Source organism: Pongo abelii, chromosome 8 (assembly GCF_028885655.2).
Source record: "Pongo abelii isolate AG06213 chromosome 8, NHGRI_mPonAbe1-v2.0_pri, whole genome shotgun sequence".
In the NCBI taxonomy this organism is placed as follows: domain Eukaryota; kingdom Metazoa; phylum Chordata; class Mammalia; order Primates; family Hominidae; genus Pongo; species Pongo abelii.
This window is the reverse complement of record NC_071993.2, coordinates 66952921-66969471: the sequence shown is the minus strand read 5'-3', so window position 1 is coordinate 66969471 and position 16551 is coordinate 66952921. Positions and strand designations below refer to the sequence as shown.

Here is a 16551-nt window from a genome sequence, read left to right as displayed (position 1 = left end):
CCATGTAAATGTTTATATCAACTGTATTCATGATTGCCCCAACTGGAGGAAAACTAAATGGTGTCCAATGGATGAATGGACAAACAAACTGGTACCTGCATATAAGATGCTATACTATTCAGCAACAGAAAGGATGGAATACTGATACATGCAACAACCTGGATGGATGTCAAGGGAACTATGCTAAATGAAAAAAGCCAATCTCAAAAGGTTACATGCTCCATGATGCCTTTACACGACAGACTTGAAAAGACAAAACTGTAATGACAGAGAATAGATCAGTGGTTGCCAGGGCCTAGGAGTGACAGGAGGGTGTGACTCTACAATATGACAGCATGAGGGAATTTGGGGGTATGGAAACTATCCTGTATCCTGATTGTGGTGGTGGTTGCATGACTACACATACACAAAATCAACTTTACTGTATGTTAATTTAAAAAATAAAATGAAAGACACGTCTGGAAAACTATAATCATTTCCAAGTCTTACTAGAATCATGTACCTTCAGCATTTTCCTATAATGCAAATGGATTACTCTGCTAATAACCTTGAGGACTTATCAATCCAAAGCCCTAACACCTCCACTCAAATTGCTTGAGTTACTTGAATATTTTTGTTGTGATCAGAAGGTTTCTGTAAACATTAGGATTAACTATATTTTTTTCTCCAAGATATTTTTCTTTCTTCGTTTTATTAGCACTACCTAACCCGTCTGGATCTCACTCCCTCTTTACAGACACATTTCACACATGGGAAGTCTATCATACTGCACTCTAACCTACTGCTTCCTTCTTTCAAATGTTTGAGACTAAACTTTATAGCTTTCTTACATGTCCCTCAACAAACCAGTCATCATCTCCCTTCTGTACTCAGTTGCGTCCCTTGGCTTGAGCAATACATCTTCCCACTACAAGGCATTATGGTCTAGACAAGACAGCACTTGCCTGGGTCTTTTCCAGACTAAGCCACCACCAAGGGAATGGGGCAGACATATGTATCTCCTACCTTGGAAAAGAGCTTAATTTTTATAGTTTTTTGTGGTTGAGGGGAAACCTAGGATAAGCTCATTTTACAAATGTTGCAAAGTGGTTTCTATTCTTAGAAGCTATTGATTTGAATATAAAACAAAGCAGTGTTTACATTCAAGACATTTCTCTTGGAGAAGCAATGTGTAACAGTGGGGAAAGCGCTAAGCTGAGAAGCCAATGATGTTGTAGCCTTCTGGCCCTAGCTCTACCATTCCCCAACCAGCCATGCAACCAGAAGTCATCTTCCGATTTCCTCCTCCCAAAGAGCTATGGTGATGGGTCCTGTGGCTTACTGTTCTACAACTGAAGAAAGGTCAGAGACATTAGGTTCTTTGCATTTGGCATATGTATCTGGTTTCCTTGTGTATCATCTGGTCAAATAAAGAATTTAAGTGAAAATGTATATCTCGGCCAGGCACAGTGGCTCATGCTGTAATCCCAGCACTTTGGGAGGCTGAGGTGGGCATATCACTTGAGGTCAGGAGTTTGAGACCAGCCTGGGCAACATGGTGAAACCCCGTCTCTACTAAAAATACCAAAATTAGCCGGGCGTGGTGGCTCGTGCCTGCAGTCCCAGCTACTTGGGAGGCTGAGGCAGCAGAATCACTTGAACCTGGGGGCTGCAGGGGCGGGGTTGCAGGGGGAGAGGTGGGTGGAGGTTGCAGTGAGCCGAGACTGCACCACCGCACTCCAGCCTGGATGAGAGAGTGAAATCTCCGTCTCAAAAAAAAAAAAGGTATATCATGTAAACTGAAAAGTGCTGTGCAAACGTAAAGTACTACTATAATTCCAAAGTTCTTAACAGAACACCCATGGTATCAAATTGATGGTGGTTCCTTGTTTTGCACCCCTAGATGTGTAGAATAGTTGCCTCAAAGTTCCAAATTCCTCATCATTGTTCTGGACATAGATTCACACTTAGTATCACCTTAGGGCAACGACAACCAATAGACTTAAGGAAATCTGAGATTTTATTCCTTATGGCTTACACAGGACTTTGCGATTTTCACGTAACAATCACTAACAGTGGATGGCACTCAAAAAACCAAAGTCAAAAAGTTGGAAGAGTGGGGAGGCAGAGTAGACCCAGTCTGTGGATGCCCAGGTGGACTGAGGAATGCATGCAATTAATTAAAGGCCAATTATCTCTGAAAGAGCTCAGACTGATGCTTGGCCAGAGGCTTGTTCAATAAGATGGCCCTTATTTCACATCAGTGACAATATCCTGCCAGCGGAGAAGGGCCAGGGTGAGTGTGAGCTTCTACTGGATTTTCGCATTAAGTCCTGACCATTGCCGCTTCTCGGGCTCCATCCTCGCTGGGCACTGGGCTCTGTGTATATGTTATGTAATCTTTCTGTGCTGCCTTTCTCTTTGTTCAGTCCATGCCAAGACCCATATAAAAGAATCCATATGTGATTACAGCTATAAAACCAAAAGGAAAATATTAGATGAAAATATAACATTTTGGGGTTTCTAAGTTTGCTTTACCTTTAATGCTGGGCAGACAGTTTACACAAATCATTTTGCTGCAAAGTAAAGAATAATGAGTTAAATGTGTTCCCTGTCGCCATCAATCATGTACATTTGCCTTTGATTCACCAAACATATAAGACACATGAAATGACTTTCCAATCATGTTAGGGGGAAGGAGGGAGAAGGGAAGAAGATGGGGAAAGGAGTTTCAACTTCTTTTATTTTATTCAGAAGATCCATTGACATTTTCTGGCAATCCTCTAACATGCTGTATGGGCTTCTTTTTGCTAATAATGTTTGCCTTGAGAATTTGTAAAGGTCTGAGAACTCTTTAATTCAATGTTCTAGAAATTACCAGGGCCATAGGGGAAATGAATCCCTGTTAATAGCTCATGGATTACTTCTCTCTTTATTGGAAATAGTTTTCACAGAAGTTACTCTACTTTCAGATGGGCATTAGTGGGTTTGGTCAGACTGAGTGGCATTGTGGGAGGCAGCGTCCTGCATGGAAGCCTCTGATCTAACGGGATCTAAGTAGGGTGAAAAGCGGGTACACAGTGACGTTGACCCAAATAGGATACTGGGGTTTAGCAAATTCATTTCAATTCATGGGTGTTTATTTTGATTTGTGAACTTAAACAACACACTGACTGGATTTTCTGGCAGTCGAAGAGCTTTATAACCAAATCTAACCAGCCTCTGCGCAATCCTCGCCAAGGATTAAAGAGCTTTGCGTTTCATGTTTCTACATTGAATCAAAGCTCTTTAATTTGGCAAGGGAATCACATACAGTAGCAAAGAAAGAAGTTTTCCGCACCAAAATCACACCAAATTACAAGTCCCTGCTGGTCCTGGTCCCACCCAGCTGTCTGTAATACAGGCTGGCCAGGCTAGGCTGAGGCCAACTGATGCATTCATTTACTCCACAAACACGTATTGAGTACCTATTATGAGTCAGGCGCTGTTCTAGGCACTAAGGATCCAGCAAGTAGCCCCATCTTCACAGTGCTCACCTTGTCCCAGGGAAAAGAGGCAATAAATACCAAACAGTGCCACGGGAAAAAACAAAGCCAAGAGAGTAAATAAGGATGTGGATGTATGGTGTGTGGAGGGGGAGGGGGTGCAGATTCCTAAAATGCAATTCTGTTTTTTCACATGGAAACTTTATCCCCCCATGAAGCTGAGAAGAACAGCTATATACTTCCTAGAGAATATGAAGTGGGACATCTACTCTCTCTAGAGACCCTCACAAGCCCCAGAGAACTTGTATGAGCTTAGCTACTTTCTTCCTGATTTTCCTGTATTTGCCAGGGAAGCTGTTGAATCATAAAGTATCCCTTTATAAGAAATATATCATATTCATAGATTGGAGAACTCAGTATTGTGGAGATGTCAATTCTCCCAAGAGAATCCAGAAACAGACCTGATCATGTAGTATCACCTGACTTATTTAAAAAAAAAACAGGGCGTTCTGGGATATTTGTAATGTACTGTTTGTTAATCTAGGTCCTGGTTACATGAGTACTGAGGGTATAAGTATTTAACAGGTTGTACATTTATTACATGCACACTTTTATTATATTTCAATTAAAAATTCATTTTTAATCCCTTTTAAAAATGCAGTTCTAATGCCTTAGAGGAAACACTCAACTGAGAAATTAATATTAAGCAAAGACAAGAAGAGTTGGACACAGGGGAGCCAAGCAGCTGCTCAGGGAAGGAATATCCAGCCAGAGGGAACAAGAAGTAAAAATCCCTAGACCAGCCCGAGGGAGTGTGGCTAACATAAGAAGCAGGAGAACACTCAGGACTTAAGCCAATGAGGTTCCAGGGACCTGACTGCTTAGGACCTGCAGGCCATTGTAAAGACTTTATTCAGATGAGATGGGACCCCAGGGAGAGACTTATGCAGAAGAGTGACAGGATCTGATTCATGCTTGAGAAGGTTGTTCTGGATGCTTTGTTGAAGATAGATTGGAGGAGAGGTGGTAAGGGCAGAGCAGACAGACCAGGTAGGAGGCTGGTGTAATATTCTAGGAGAGACATGATGGTGGTTTGGAGCTAGTAGTAGGAGTGCAGGCGGTGAGAAGTGCTCCGATTCTGGGAATATTTTGAAACTTGAACCAAGAGGATTTCCTGCTGTATTGAATGTGGTGTTTGAGGGCAAATAAGTAAATTTTTAAAAATGAGTCAAGGGTGACTCCAGAGTTTTTAGTTTCAGCCATGGGAAGGATGGCATTGCCAATAGTAAAATGAGCAAAGAACAGGTTTGTGGACAAAGAAAAGGAATTCGATTGTGGAATGGTAAGTCTGAGAGGAGATGGGGTATTCAAATGTAGATGTTGAGCAGCAGTTGAATTGGTGACGCCGGGTTCAGGGGAGAGGTTCTTTATGGAAATATAAATATGGAAGTCATCTATGTATCTAAAAGCAATGAGAATAATTGAGATTATCAAGGAAGTGAGTATAGTTGTATTGGGAGCTGCTCTCCAGTGGTGAGGAATATGTGCAGAAGTCTGCTGTCATAATGCCATCTGTGGTTAGGGTGACATTGTCCATGGGTAATAGAGTAAGCAACATCTTGCATCTCCCTATCTAATTTCCACCATGTGGGTTTACTTTGCCAGACAAACTCTCTACTCTGGTACCACTAGTTGTTCTTTCCTAAGTAGAGAGCCACCTCAATCACAGCCTTATCAGTTGCAGCCCTGGCCCCATTTCAGAGGTCTTGTCAACTCCAACCCTGCCACGCACGGTTGCGTTCTGCTTCTGGTATGCCTCCTTCAACCTGGTTAGCAGAGCTTACACCCACCAGACAATAAGAATTGCTTGCTGTGATGATTAATGTTAACTTGACTGGGCCACAGTGTACCCAGATATTTGGCTAAACATTATTCTGGGTGTGTCTTTGAGGGTGGAGGGTGTTTCTGCATGAGATTAACATTTGAATTTGTGGAGTGAGTAAAGCAGATTGCTCTCCCACCAACCCTCAACCCAACCCATGTGGGTGGGCTTCATCTAAACCACTGAAGGCCTGAATAGAATAAAAAGGAGGAGTAAGGGAGAATTTCCTCCCTCTGCCTGATGGTCAGTCTTAAGCTGGGACATCAGTCTCCTCCTGCCTTCAGATCTAGACTTATACCATTGATTTTGCTGGTTCTCAGATTTTCAGACTCAGACAGAGACTATACCATCTTCTTTCCTGGGTCTCCATTTTATAGAGCTTGGGATTTCCCAGCCACCATAACCATGTGGGCCAATTCTTTATAATCAACATCTCTCTCTCTCTCTCTCTCTCACACACACACGCATGTGTGTGCACACACACACACACACACAGAGACACTGTTGCTCTGTTTCTGTAGAGAACCCTAATATACTTACTTTGTCCCAGAAGCACCTACCTAAGTCATCCCCAGTCCTTCAGCTCCACTTGGTTTAGACTCCAATTAGTTTCACCTCCTCAATACAGCAGTGTGTAACGTCAGTCCCTTCTTGGGAGCCTAGTTCATTCCTTACCCTGACTCAGCCCAGCCTAGGGTAACTGTTATGATGCAGTGGCCTCTGCCTTTGCAGAGCTGGGTAGAGAGAAAGGTAAAGAAGATGCACAGAATGGAGCTATGCAAACATGTGCCCACACATCCAAGTCAGAACAGAAGCTTTCTGAAGCTTACCCAAGCTTCCTAGCCCTAAGGATGCTGATGGGATTAGCACACTGTCTGGAACATGGTAGGTGCCCAGGGCATCTCTATTGCATCAATAGTTCACATAGAATGAACTATAGAAAGCTATGATTTGTGCTAAGATGATGGCACTAGCTAAAATTTTCTCTTATCGTTTCTCACATTTCCTTTCAGTATACTCAAGGGCAAACCTGGAACCAGTTTGCTTGGGTTTGAACACCTGAGTTTGTCAATTCCAAATCACACGTCCTCATGCAGGTTTTTGAAATTCTCTTAACCCATAGTGCCTGCCACTGTAAAAGGAGGATAATAATAGTGACAAGTTTGGATACGGTCATTGTGAGAATTAAATGTGATAGTGCAGCTAAAGCACTTAATACGGGATTTAGCACAAGGGAATCAGTATTTCTTAGCTATTATTAAAAGCCCTTGAATTACATTTTTAGCTCCTAAACCAGACTAATTCTATACATATGTATGTACAAGCACACATATACACATAAATATAACCCAGACTAAAAATATTTAAATGATTCCCTTGGCTATGGTTAGTGCTAGGACAAAAACTTTGTGTGTCCAGCCACATCCACTTCAGCCAAGATACAATCTGAATAGCATGCTTCTGATTTCTCTAGTGCATTCTCATTCAGAAACAGAAAACGTGACAGAGAAGCATGTGTTGTTATCGATATTAAGTAACATTTCACCTGCAAATTCCAAATCTTGCGGCATAAGGAAAAAAGAACAACACAAGAAATACATAACATATTTTCTTCATTCTCAAGACTGATTTATTCAACAAAGAAATAATCATGGAGAGCATACTGTGTTCCAGGTTGCGTGTGTGTGTGTGTGTGTATGTGTATAAAATGATAGATTAACAGACTTCAAATAGTTGGCAATTCTGAGAACTATTTAAATGTGCTAAATTGGAAGTCCCAATGTACATTGAAAAACAATTTTAAGAGTTAATCACCCTCTAAACACACACACACACACACACACACACAATTTGTCATGTGCAAAGACAGCTAATCCTAGTAAGAATAACAGCACAATTCATGAAGATGGCAGGCCAAGCCCCAACTTGAAATCTCATACACTTAAGAGAAGCTAAGTATGCATAGTAAGACTCAAAAACAAAAACAAAAACAAAAACAATTCAATGGATCTTAAATTACATTCAAGTGAGGAAGCCAAGTAGAGAGTAAGTGTGGCCACTTATTCAGGGCTGAGGCAATAGCAGACAGGCTAAGTAAGTTCATTGCCTGGGTCTTTACAGAAGACAGCAGGGAGAGTCTCACTGGAACCTGACAGACCAGGAGTAGGAGATCAGACAGTGGCAAATGAACAGCATGTTCCAGGGCTGGCTGATGATGTCAATGCAGATAAGTCACAGGCACCAGGATGTTCATGCGAACTCCTTAAAGGAACTCAAGGGTTCAAACAAGATCCTATTGCACAAAATGCTTAACCTGTCCTTAACAGCAGCTGCTGAGCTGGAAGATCCCTGGATTGCCAGCTTGAGTCTCCTTCCTAAAGGTATTAGATATAAAATTAGCATAGATTTGTTAAATCCTAGCACTACAGAAGCTGTAGAGGGCATGCCTTGAAGTTTAAATGAAGTAAATTAAGGACAAATAGCCAGAAAAAAAAATATTTAACGGTGGTTAGCAAAGTTAAGAAATTCATTACCCCCAAAGATATGGGGGTATATAAAATATAAAAAAGATCCCTAAAAAGTCTAGATCAATTCAGAGGTATATCCACACAGGAGTAAGGTTTACAGGGACAAAGACTTGGGGTCCTAGGGTTGGTATATTTGAGAGTGGCATTGATGGAGAGATAAAGAAGCATTGCTCCATGTTTCTTGGTACCTCCAGGCTGGGCCTCTTTTGTAATTCCTGTATGCCAGTAGTCCCTCTTTCTTTTTCTTTCTTTTTTTTTTGGAGATGGAGTCTTCTTTGTCTGTTGTCCAGGCTGGAGTGCAATGGCATGATGTTGGCTCACTGCAACCTCCGCCTCCTGGGTTCAAGCAATTCCCCGGCTTCAGCTTCCTGAGTAGCTGGGACTACAGGCATGCGCCACCATGCCCAGCTAATTTTTATATTTTTAGTAGAAAAGGGATTTCACCATGTTGGCCAGGCTGGTCTTGAACTCCTGACCTCAGGTGATCCACCTGCCTTGGCCTCCCAAAGTGCTTATATTACAGGCGTGGGCCAACACACCTGGCCAGTAATCCCTCTTTCTTTTATTAAACGTATCACCCCCCACTTTCAGTCTTCACATTTTGGTCTCATGCATGATAAAAAGCCCAGAGGAAGTGGCTCACACCTATATAATCCCAGCACTTTGGGAGGCTGAGGCAGGAGGATTGCTTGAACCCAGTAGTTTGAGACCAACCTAGACAACATAGGGAGACTGGTCTCTACAAAAAATTAAAATTAAATTAAAAAGCCCAGTGGATAGTCACTGTGCTTCTGCCTATGCTACATCTTTGCTGTTACAGTCTTGTTTCTCTTATTTTAGCAGGGGTTCTGCTGCACCAAAAAAACAGACATGACCGGCCTAGGGGAAGGGAGAGAGTGAGCTAACACTTTACCTTTGGCTTCCAGAAATGCTAAGTGTTCCCAAAGGATCAAGTGCTGCCAAAGCCTCGCCCCTTCTTTGTCCATCCTAATAGGCCTGCTTGTCCCCATGGAAATATTGATGAATTCTCCGTCATAGGATACGGAGGTCATTGGAGAAGGAAGCAATTTCTGTAAACAATAATCCATTTGTAGGTTTACTCTTCCACCTGCCCCCCACCCCCAACAAAAGTAAGTGAGGGCTTTGTGATCCCTGGAATGGGAGATAATACGTAAAACATGCCAAGGAGGGTGCCATTATGGTGTTCCCCATGACCTAAAGGAGACAAAGATCTGGAATTTGGAGGTAAGTACACAAAGATAGCAATGTAGAATGGGGAGCATGTGAATAAGGCATCTCTATTTTAACTGAGAAAAATATACGAGGGGAAGCCTTGTGATTTCCAGGTCATGTACCTTAGCCAATTCCAACACAAAGACCATCACAGTGTCAAAAGGTCATATTCGGAGAGCTACTTCCAAACAGGCGGGAATTGGCCCTATACAGAAATAATGTAGTAACATAACCCCCAGAGGAAAATGTGTTTTCAGTTACACCAGGGCCAGGCCCAGCCTTTCCCACAAGCTCTTCCTAAATAGGAACTTGGCAATGGGATTAGCTGAGCTGGAGCGGACATCCTTGGCTTTAGAGGTGAGGCCCATCAGGGTCTGGAGGAAGGTTGGACAGAGGTTTTCCCTGCTGCTAATAGCACTGAAGAATCAGCATCACATCCATTTTATTAACTTCCTTGACAGACAGCTCTAGTTACCATGCAGGCACCACAAAATCAAAACATACGCATGTCAAGGGGCCCCATCTGTGGTGGGGCCCTGCCAAAGCCCATGTTACATCAACACGAGGAAGCAGAGCGCAGCTCCACACACCATGTGCTTGGTCCCATGGGCCATACCCTGGCAGAAAACCACCAGAGCTTGATTGAAAGAGCCAGAGAAGTTCTCTTGGTGACAGTCCTTTATCCTGAGTCTGGGTTTCTCACGTTGAACATAAGATCCCTGGGAGACACGTGGCTACATCTGGCTTCAAGGTCTCATCTCTAAACACAGCTACACAGACCTCCCTGCCACCTCCATTCAGTTCCACCCATGCAGGATGAGAGCAGCCTGGATTAAAGAAGACACTTAAAGGAATGCAACGTCTTTATTTGTAAGCTGGATCTGAGCTCAGAGTTCTGCTGAGCTGAGACCTTTGGCTGCATAATGAGCATAGGAGGATTTTTTAAATCAAGGTATCCCTTGCTATCAGTGTTGCTAAAGTGACTGAAGGAGCTCCAAAGCAATTTGTTCCTTTATGTAGAGCAATGTTAACTATCAGTTGGCTACATAATGCTGATTTGGCAGGTACGAAGGATAAGGACCTAGAAAAACTCCTGCTCTAAATAATATCACTCATAGGTGCCCATGGTGAGCACCAACCCATCTGTATCCTCATGCTTCCCACCCATCCCTCTTATTGCAACCTAGGCCATTTCCTCAAAACCATCAAGGAACTTGGCAGTCGATTAGGCAGCAACATGACAGCAAAAGGCAGGAGGTCTCACACCTTTGATTGCAGAGCTTCCGGCCTCCTTTATGGACCTCGTGCTGACTCATGAACTTTCTAAGGATGTAATTTCCCACCTTGCCAGCTATTAATTCTGCTCCTTACATAATAAGAGGCAGGATGTAAGCCCAGATCCAGAGCTTTCTCCCATGCCATAACAGAAAGGTTCAAGCTAGACCCGTTTTACACATGGATTTGTCACCTTGACTGCCTAATCTAAGAACAGTCTAAGGATGAGGACTGGAGTGACTGTTATCCCAGGCTCCAGAAGCCCCATTGCTAGGGGCTGGGCACTCAATGCAAGGCCCTGGAAACACAGAGTTGTTTTTTTTTTCTCTCCTTGCCTGCTCTGGTGCAGCAGGTATGGCCACCTTGGGGACTCTGGAATGGCTGCCCAGCCAGCTCTGACAAGGACATGAACACATCCAGACCGCCTGTCTCTCACTGCAAATGGCACTGCTGCCGAGGACTCAGTACATTGTTTAGCTCTCCATTCAAACAACCGCGGCATGTCAGTCCTGCTGGCCTCCTTGATTGTGCAGAAATAAATAAATGAATTATGTTGTTGGGGTTTGGGCTTCAGCACAAACACATGGTCTGCATTTATCCACACAGTGAGAGGTCCACCAGCCACTTGATATAAAAGAGCAAAATGATAATTCTTTTCTTTAGGCGCTCTGTTGCCATATGGAATGTATATAAATCATATTTTTGTTTTAACAGCGGAGGCTTTGTTGATAGATAAACATGTGGTTTATCTAAAAAAAGAGGGGATTGTGCTTTGAACAATCATTTAATGGCCGTGGATGTGCCAAATAAAAATAAAAACATAATTTTGAAAGAAGTTGGCTTCATGCCCAAATCCATAACAAGGAATTTCTCCTTAACCCAAGTGGTTAGAGCCCGTCGATCTGTTTTCAGTTTAAGCTGTGCTCTCTACTCAACCCCACGACAAATGGAATCCTGAGCTAATGTGCTCTAATAAGACGAGACGTTACCTTTATGAATGACCTCATGGAGAAGAGGTTGGCAAGCATGGTGGAGAGGCCTTGAGCCAGGCAGCTCTGGGCTATGAAGCCCAACTTCAACTCTGCGAGGCAGATTGCGTCATCACCTTCTTTCCAATTCCAGCTCGGGATGTTTAGCAGATGGGCCTGGGGAAAGAAAAGCAGGTATGAGACCTTGCTCTGTTAAATGTTCAATTGTTTAACATTTCTTCTGGGAAATGCAGCATTGCCCAACCACTCAGGGCCATCCAGTCTTGCCCTTCTTTTCCCTTGCTGCGGTCTGATGTTTGTTGTTTTATGCAACTCTTCTGCTCATCACACTTCAGTCTCTCTGGACTGTTGCTTCTGCACCTACCAAGCCCAAGTCCTCCCCTGGGTTTGTCATTTAGCCAAATAGAGCCCAGAGGGAATTTCCTCTTGTGACAGACACAACAGCCCGGGTTACTAGGATGTCTAGCTAAATCGTTAGGTTGAGTCCTCAAATAGACCGTAAGAGTGCCAAATGCCTGTATATTTTCAGTTTCTTTTTTATCTGCCTTTCTAATACTCCAGATCAGTGACTCCCAGGCATCAGAAGCGGGCATCAGAATCACCTGTACAGTTTGTGAAAACACAGATTGCTGGTCCCCCACCAGCATTTCTGATTCAGTAGATCTGGGGTAAGGCTAGAGAATTTGGCATTTCTCACAAATTGGAGGTGATGCTGATGCTGTTGATCTAGGGGCCACACTTTGAGAACCACTGGCCTAAAACATCAGGTAAATCACAGTGTCGACGTTTCCAATCTCTTGCAAATGGACTGGTCCTATTCAACCCTATGTCAGGCCCTGAGACAAGAACCCAGAGGCATGCTCATCCAATTATTTTTAAGTGGCATGAAGCAGAGAGTCACAGAAAATACATTGGATGAAAGAATCAAAGTTCAAAAGGTTCTCCAGAGTTGGAAAAATCGGCAAAAGACCAAACTAAAAAGATTTACAAGGCTTTCATGTCAAGTACAGCATTTAGGTTAAAAAAAAATCAACTATATAAATTCAAAATGAGAAGACCTAGCTTGGCAGCAGGCAGGAGAGAAATAAAAGAAAACAAAACACACAAAGCTAAATTTAAGTGTGTGGGTAACTAAAACCTCAAATTTTAGGCCAGCCATGTGACATTACAGAGAAAGCCAGTGTTTACTTGTTAGAAGTGCTCCCCAGATCAAGGGAAATGAACATTTCATTCTGTTGTGAATTGGTCAGACTAGTTCCAGAGCACTTGATCCAGTTTTCAGTCAGATTTAAAGAAGGAAAATGATCAACTGAATAACTTCCAGAGAAAAGTGACAAAGACAAGAGGAGGTAGCGTCTGGAAAAGATCTTTTGAGGAACAGTTAAGACAGCCAGTAATATTTGGCCTGAAGAAGGCTCTCATCCTCACAGAGACAGGATGGTTACATCTGAATACTTCAGTTGCTGCTGTGTCCAAGATTAGGTTTGTCCTGCTTTGTTCTAGAAGCCAGAATTAAGACTGACTGGTATATATTCCGAGAAAGCAGATTTTTGTCTTGTTTTATAAATGAACTTCCTAAGGATGTAATTTGTCTACCAAACAGAGAAGGTTACCTTAAAAAATGAAAAGTCTTTGTCCCTAAGACTCAGTAAGTACCTCTCCAAGTTACTATGGAAAGAACTTTTGCTCTGTACTAGGAGGTTGAATCAGAGAGCCCTTCTAAGTCTCTGCTAGTGCCAAGATTCTATGGCTTTGAAGTTATTATTTCTCTGCACATCTCAGCAAACACAAGGAGCACCAAGGGAGCATTCCCTTCACTTTCAGAACAATATACAATAGTTGAACTAGAAGGATGGAAGACTCCATTGTGAAAACAAACAGCAAGTCCAAGGGTTCCACACTGTGCTTTCAAAAATACTACTCTTGTGAAATTCCTTCTTGCAAAATCCGCTTCTGTGACAATCTTGTGCATCCTAAGCCAAAAGTGGGTACTCCAGGGAGAGATGATTGTGCCCTCCCTGATGAGAGCATGGTTAAAATAGTCTCATGGAGGGGCCACAGCAAGTGGTAATTGCTGTCAAGCTATCAAAGGACCTTCCCCACACTGCAGACTCAATTCCAACAACTAGCCCTACCCTTTATCCCTTCCTCTCCCTACTCTCCACTGGCTTCAGATGGCCACTTTCCCTTTTACTGCCTGGGCATCGTAGAGAACACATTGGTATAACTGGAGAAATACTCATTTGCAGTAATATCATCTGAGAACCTGAGAAGAATGAAGAGAAATTCAGTTTAAGTAACGAACAAGTCAAGCATTGTGTGTGAAAGGAGATTTTTTTGGTCCAAGCCCTAAAGAGACAGCTCCAAACCTTCATGGCACCTTCAAACAAACAAGCAAAACCTTTCAGAGAAAGTCTTTCCTATCCGCATGTGCTATCTAAGGTATGAGGCTCAGGCATTTCATCCTTGGGTCCCCCGTGGCCCTGTCTGGTTTGAGTTCTGTAGGCATATTTTGAGCTTTCTTTCTCACTGTCCACCTTGACACTTGGCCATGTGATTACATAGAAAAGTTGAGTTTGTTCCTTATCTCAGGTTTCTGTGCCCTCTTTTTTTGGACATTATATTTTCTCCAACGCAGGGAAGGAGTGAGGGTGACCTGCTGAATGCTTGGAGGGAAATCTCTGTGCATGAAACAAAGAGAAGAGACTGACCCAGGAACACAAATCCTCTGTTTCTGGAAACTTCATCCTTTTCCATTTGAAGTAAATTGAGTCTGATGAAACATGCCAGTGTTAGTGCTCAGAAGTCTGGAGGCAAATTCTCTCTCCCTAACTTGGAGAATATAAAGAGCAGATCTGGCAGACCTGGCTGACCTTCATTTCTGCTACTTCACCACCCCTCCCTCATCTCATGGAGAAGGAACTGGAAATAGGCTGTCCTGGAAAACTAGGAGAGATGGATTTCAGCCCTAGTTCCATCTCTCACTACATACAATTTGGGGAAGCCACCATGAGGAACAAAGAAGGCCATGAAACAGAAAACGATTTAATACAATTGCCCAAGTGTCAGGGTGGACAGTGAAAAAGAAAGCTCAAAGAACTTGCCTCTATCTACACTGGGCTCATGTGACTTGGCTTCCAGAGATAAAGGCCTCTTTCACTAGAGTCTTTGGGAAAAATTAAAAATTCACTGACAGGTAAACCATCAGGAGTGATACTTTTCCAAGAAGTTATAAACCAATCTTTCCTTGAAGAGCTTTGAGACATTTACACTCAAATCAGAAGATGCAGGGCCAGCATGAAAAACATGGCCAGCATGAAAGCGTTTCTCTCCAAGAATTCTAGTGATATTAAAAGATACACTTTGGAGAGCAGCAGCCCTTCTATAATGCCTACTCTCAGGAACAACAGTTTGGTTCAATGGGCTGTGGCTCCATTTAAAGAGTCAGTGGCAGTAAGCTTTTCTGTCTCCCCGCTCGCTGGCTGCAGAGTGGTGGCCATGATTTGTGCCCAGCAGAGTTGCGCTGTCTATACAGAGCTTAGATGCCCTGCTGTGAAGTTACCCTGGGATGCTAAAATGCACAGATGGTCCAATGAGTACTAAAGAAGGTAATGGACGTCAAAGCTCTTTTAAAACCATAAAATATGACACAAATGTCTACAATTATGATGATGACAAACTCAGGGCCAGTTTTACATGGAGAGAAAGTAGGCAGCTTCCCTACATCCCTCTAGGCCCTAGAATATTACTATTACTAGATCATAGGGGATTGAAATGCTTCATATTTCAAGCCCGTTGTCCAATTATGAAATCAGCTATCTCTTGGAATATGTTCATAGTGACATAACTTTACAGGCACATACCAGGTCCTTTCCTGAAAGCAAGTTGTAATGCATGGAGATCTCTAAGCATCTAGGATGAGCGCAGCAAAAAATGCCAAGAAAGGCAGAAAAAAAATGTTGAAAGGGAAGAGGAAGAAAATGTATTGAAAGAGTAGGAAGCATCTCAGGAAACAGAGCAAAACTGTGAAGCAGGGTGAAGAATGTCCATTTGCAATTCTACAAGGAACGAAAGACAAACAATGATGAGTGGACGTTTTCTTCTTTCTCTAGAAGAGAGATATGAAAGAACAACAACAACAAAATGCCCTGTGTCAAAGTCACTCTATATTCCTTTTGTCCTTACTAATCATCCAAGGATCTGTAAGCAATTCTGCCCAACCCCAAAACTCGAATAGTTTGGGATGGTTCTAAACAAAAAGTGTTTTAAGTAAATAATCATGAATTGGTTGATATCTTCCTCATTGTTTCTGAATAATTACAACACAGAGGTTTGCCAAAGACATTCAGGTTGCTATGATCATGTGATTACTGACCAGGGACTGTCTGGATCCCAGGCCGGTTGAGCTGCTTTGAGTTGGACAAGAACCACAGCTAAAATCCTCCTTAATTTCTTGAAGATGCTGCATCAGCACTCATTGGAAAGAGAAAAAAAGGAACTGACAACCCCTTCTAAACATACAACATTAATTTTCCTATTCAATCTAAATTCAGCCAAAAATCTAAACAACAGCTTAAAGCACTCCCACACTAAATGAAATTTCAGATCACAAATGAAAGAAGGAGAGCTCGTTGCTGCAGGAGCTGTCACCAGTCACAGCCTTGCTAATAAAATTCACCTCCACCTACAAGGGCTGCCATCAAAAACTTCTCCAGCTTGACGCCTGTGCATTACCAATATCCTCACTTTATCTCTTCAGTGTCCTTGGGTTTTCCAGAGACAAACAGGCGAATGTGACCTTGGGTGCCCACCACCAAATCTGTTGGCTGGAGAACAACACGTTCTGCAAGGGAGCCACCTGCCGAGGGCTGGGCAGTGGCGGCAGCAGTCAGCCGTTCTGGATGGTGGGCCAGTCACTGACAGCAGGCTCCACTCAGTGACAGCCTCTGATGGGCCTCCACACAGCAAAATGGGCCAGCACTTGCCAGCAATTAAGAAATAACGGCATGGCGCTGGTGCATTTGGCAGAATGGGGTTTTCTCTGCATCACCTGACTGCCTATTTCGTAGGGAATATGGCCCATAAGAGGGGGTACGCTGTCACACATAACCCAGCAGGGAGTTATTCTGTACAGACAGGACACCTGGCTCCAGGTACTGGGCAGCCTCCGGTTTCTAGGT

At 43.0% G+C, this 16551-nt stretch overlaps 1 protein-coding gene and 1 long non-coding RNA gene across 12 annotated transcripts in view; both read right to left on the bottom strand.

Moving 5' to 3' along the window:
* The window catches only part of KCNMA1 (potassium calcium-activated channel subfamily M alpha 1), an 838033-nt gene that overhangs the window by 188983 nt on the left and 632499 nt on the right, over window positions 1–16551 (bottom strand). For all 11 annotated transcript variants that reach the window (XM_063727600.1, XM_054522412.2, XM_054522407.2 and 8 more), the window contains exon 14: window positions 11372–11527. In XM_063727600.1, the coding sequence (XP_063583670.1) occupies window positions 11372–11527 (156 nt within the window). The remainder of the gene's footprint in view (window positions 1–11371; window positions 11528–16551) is intronic.
* Window positions 5614–11360, bottom strand: LOC129048266 (uncharacterized). Its single transcript, XR_008510472.2, has 2 exons — window positions 8788–11360; window positions 5614–7721 (listed from the first exon to the last, which is right to left on the bottom strand). It is a non-coding gene; the product is annotated as an uncharacterized LOC129048266 (long non-coding RNA).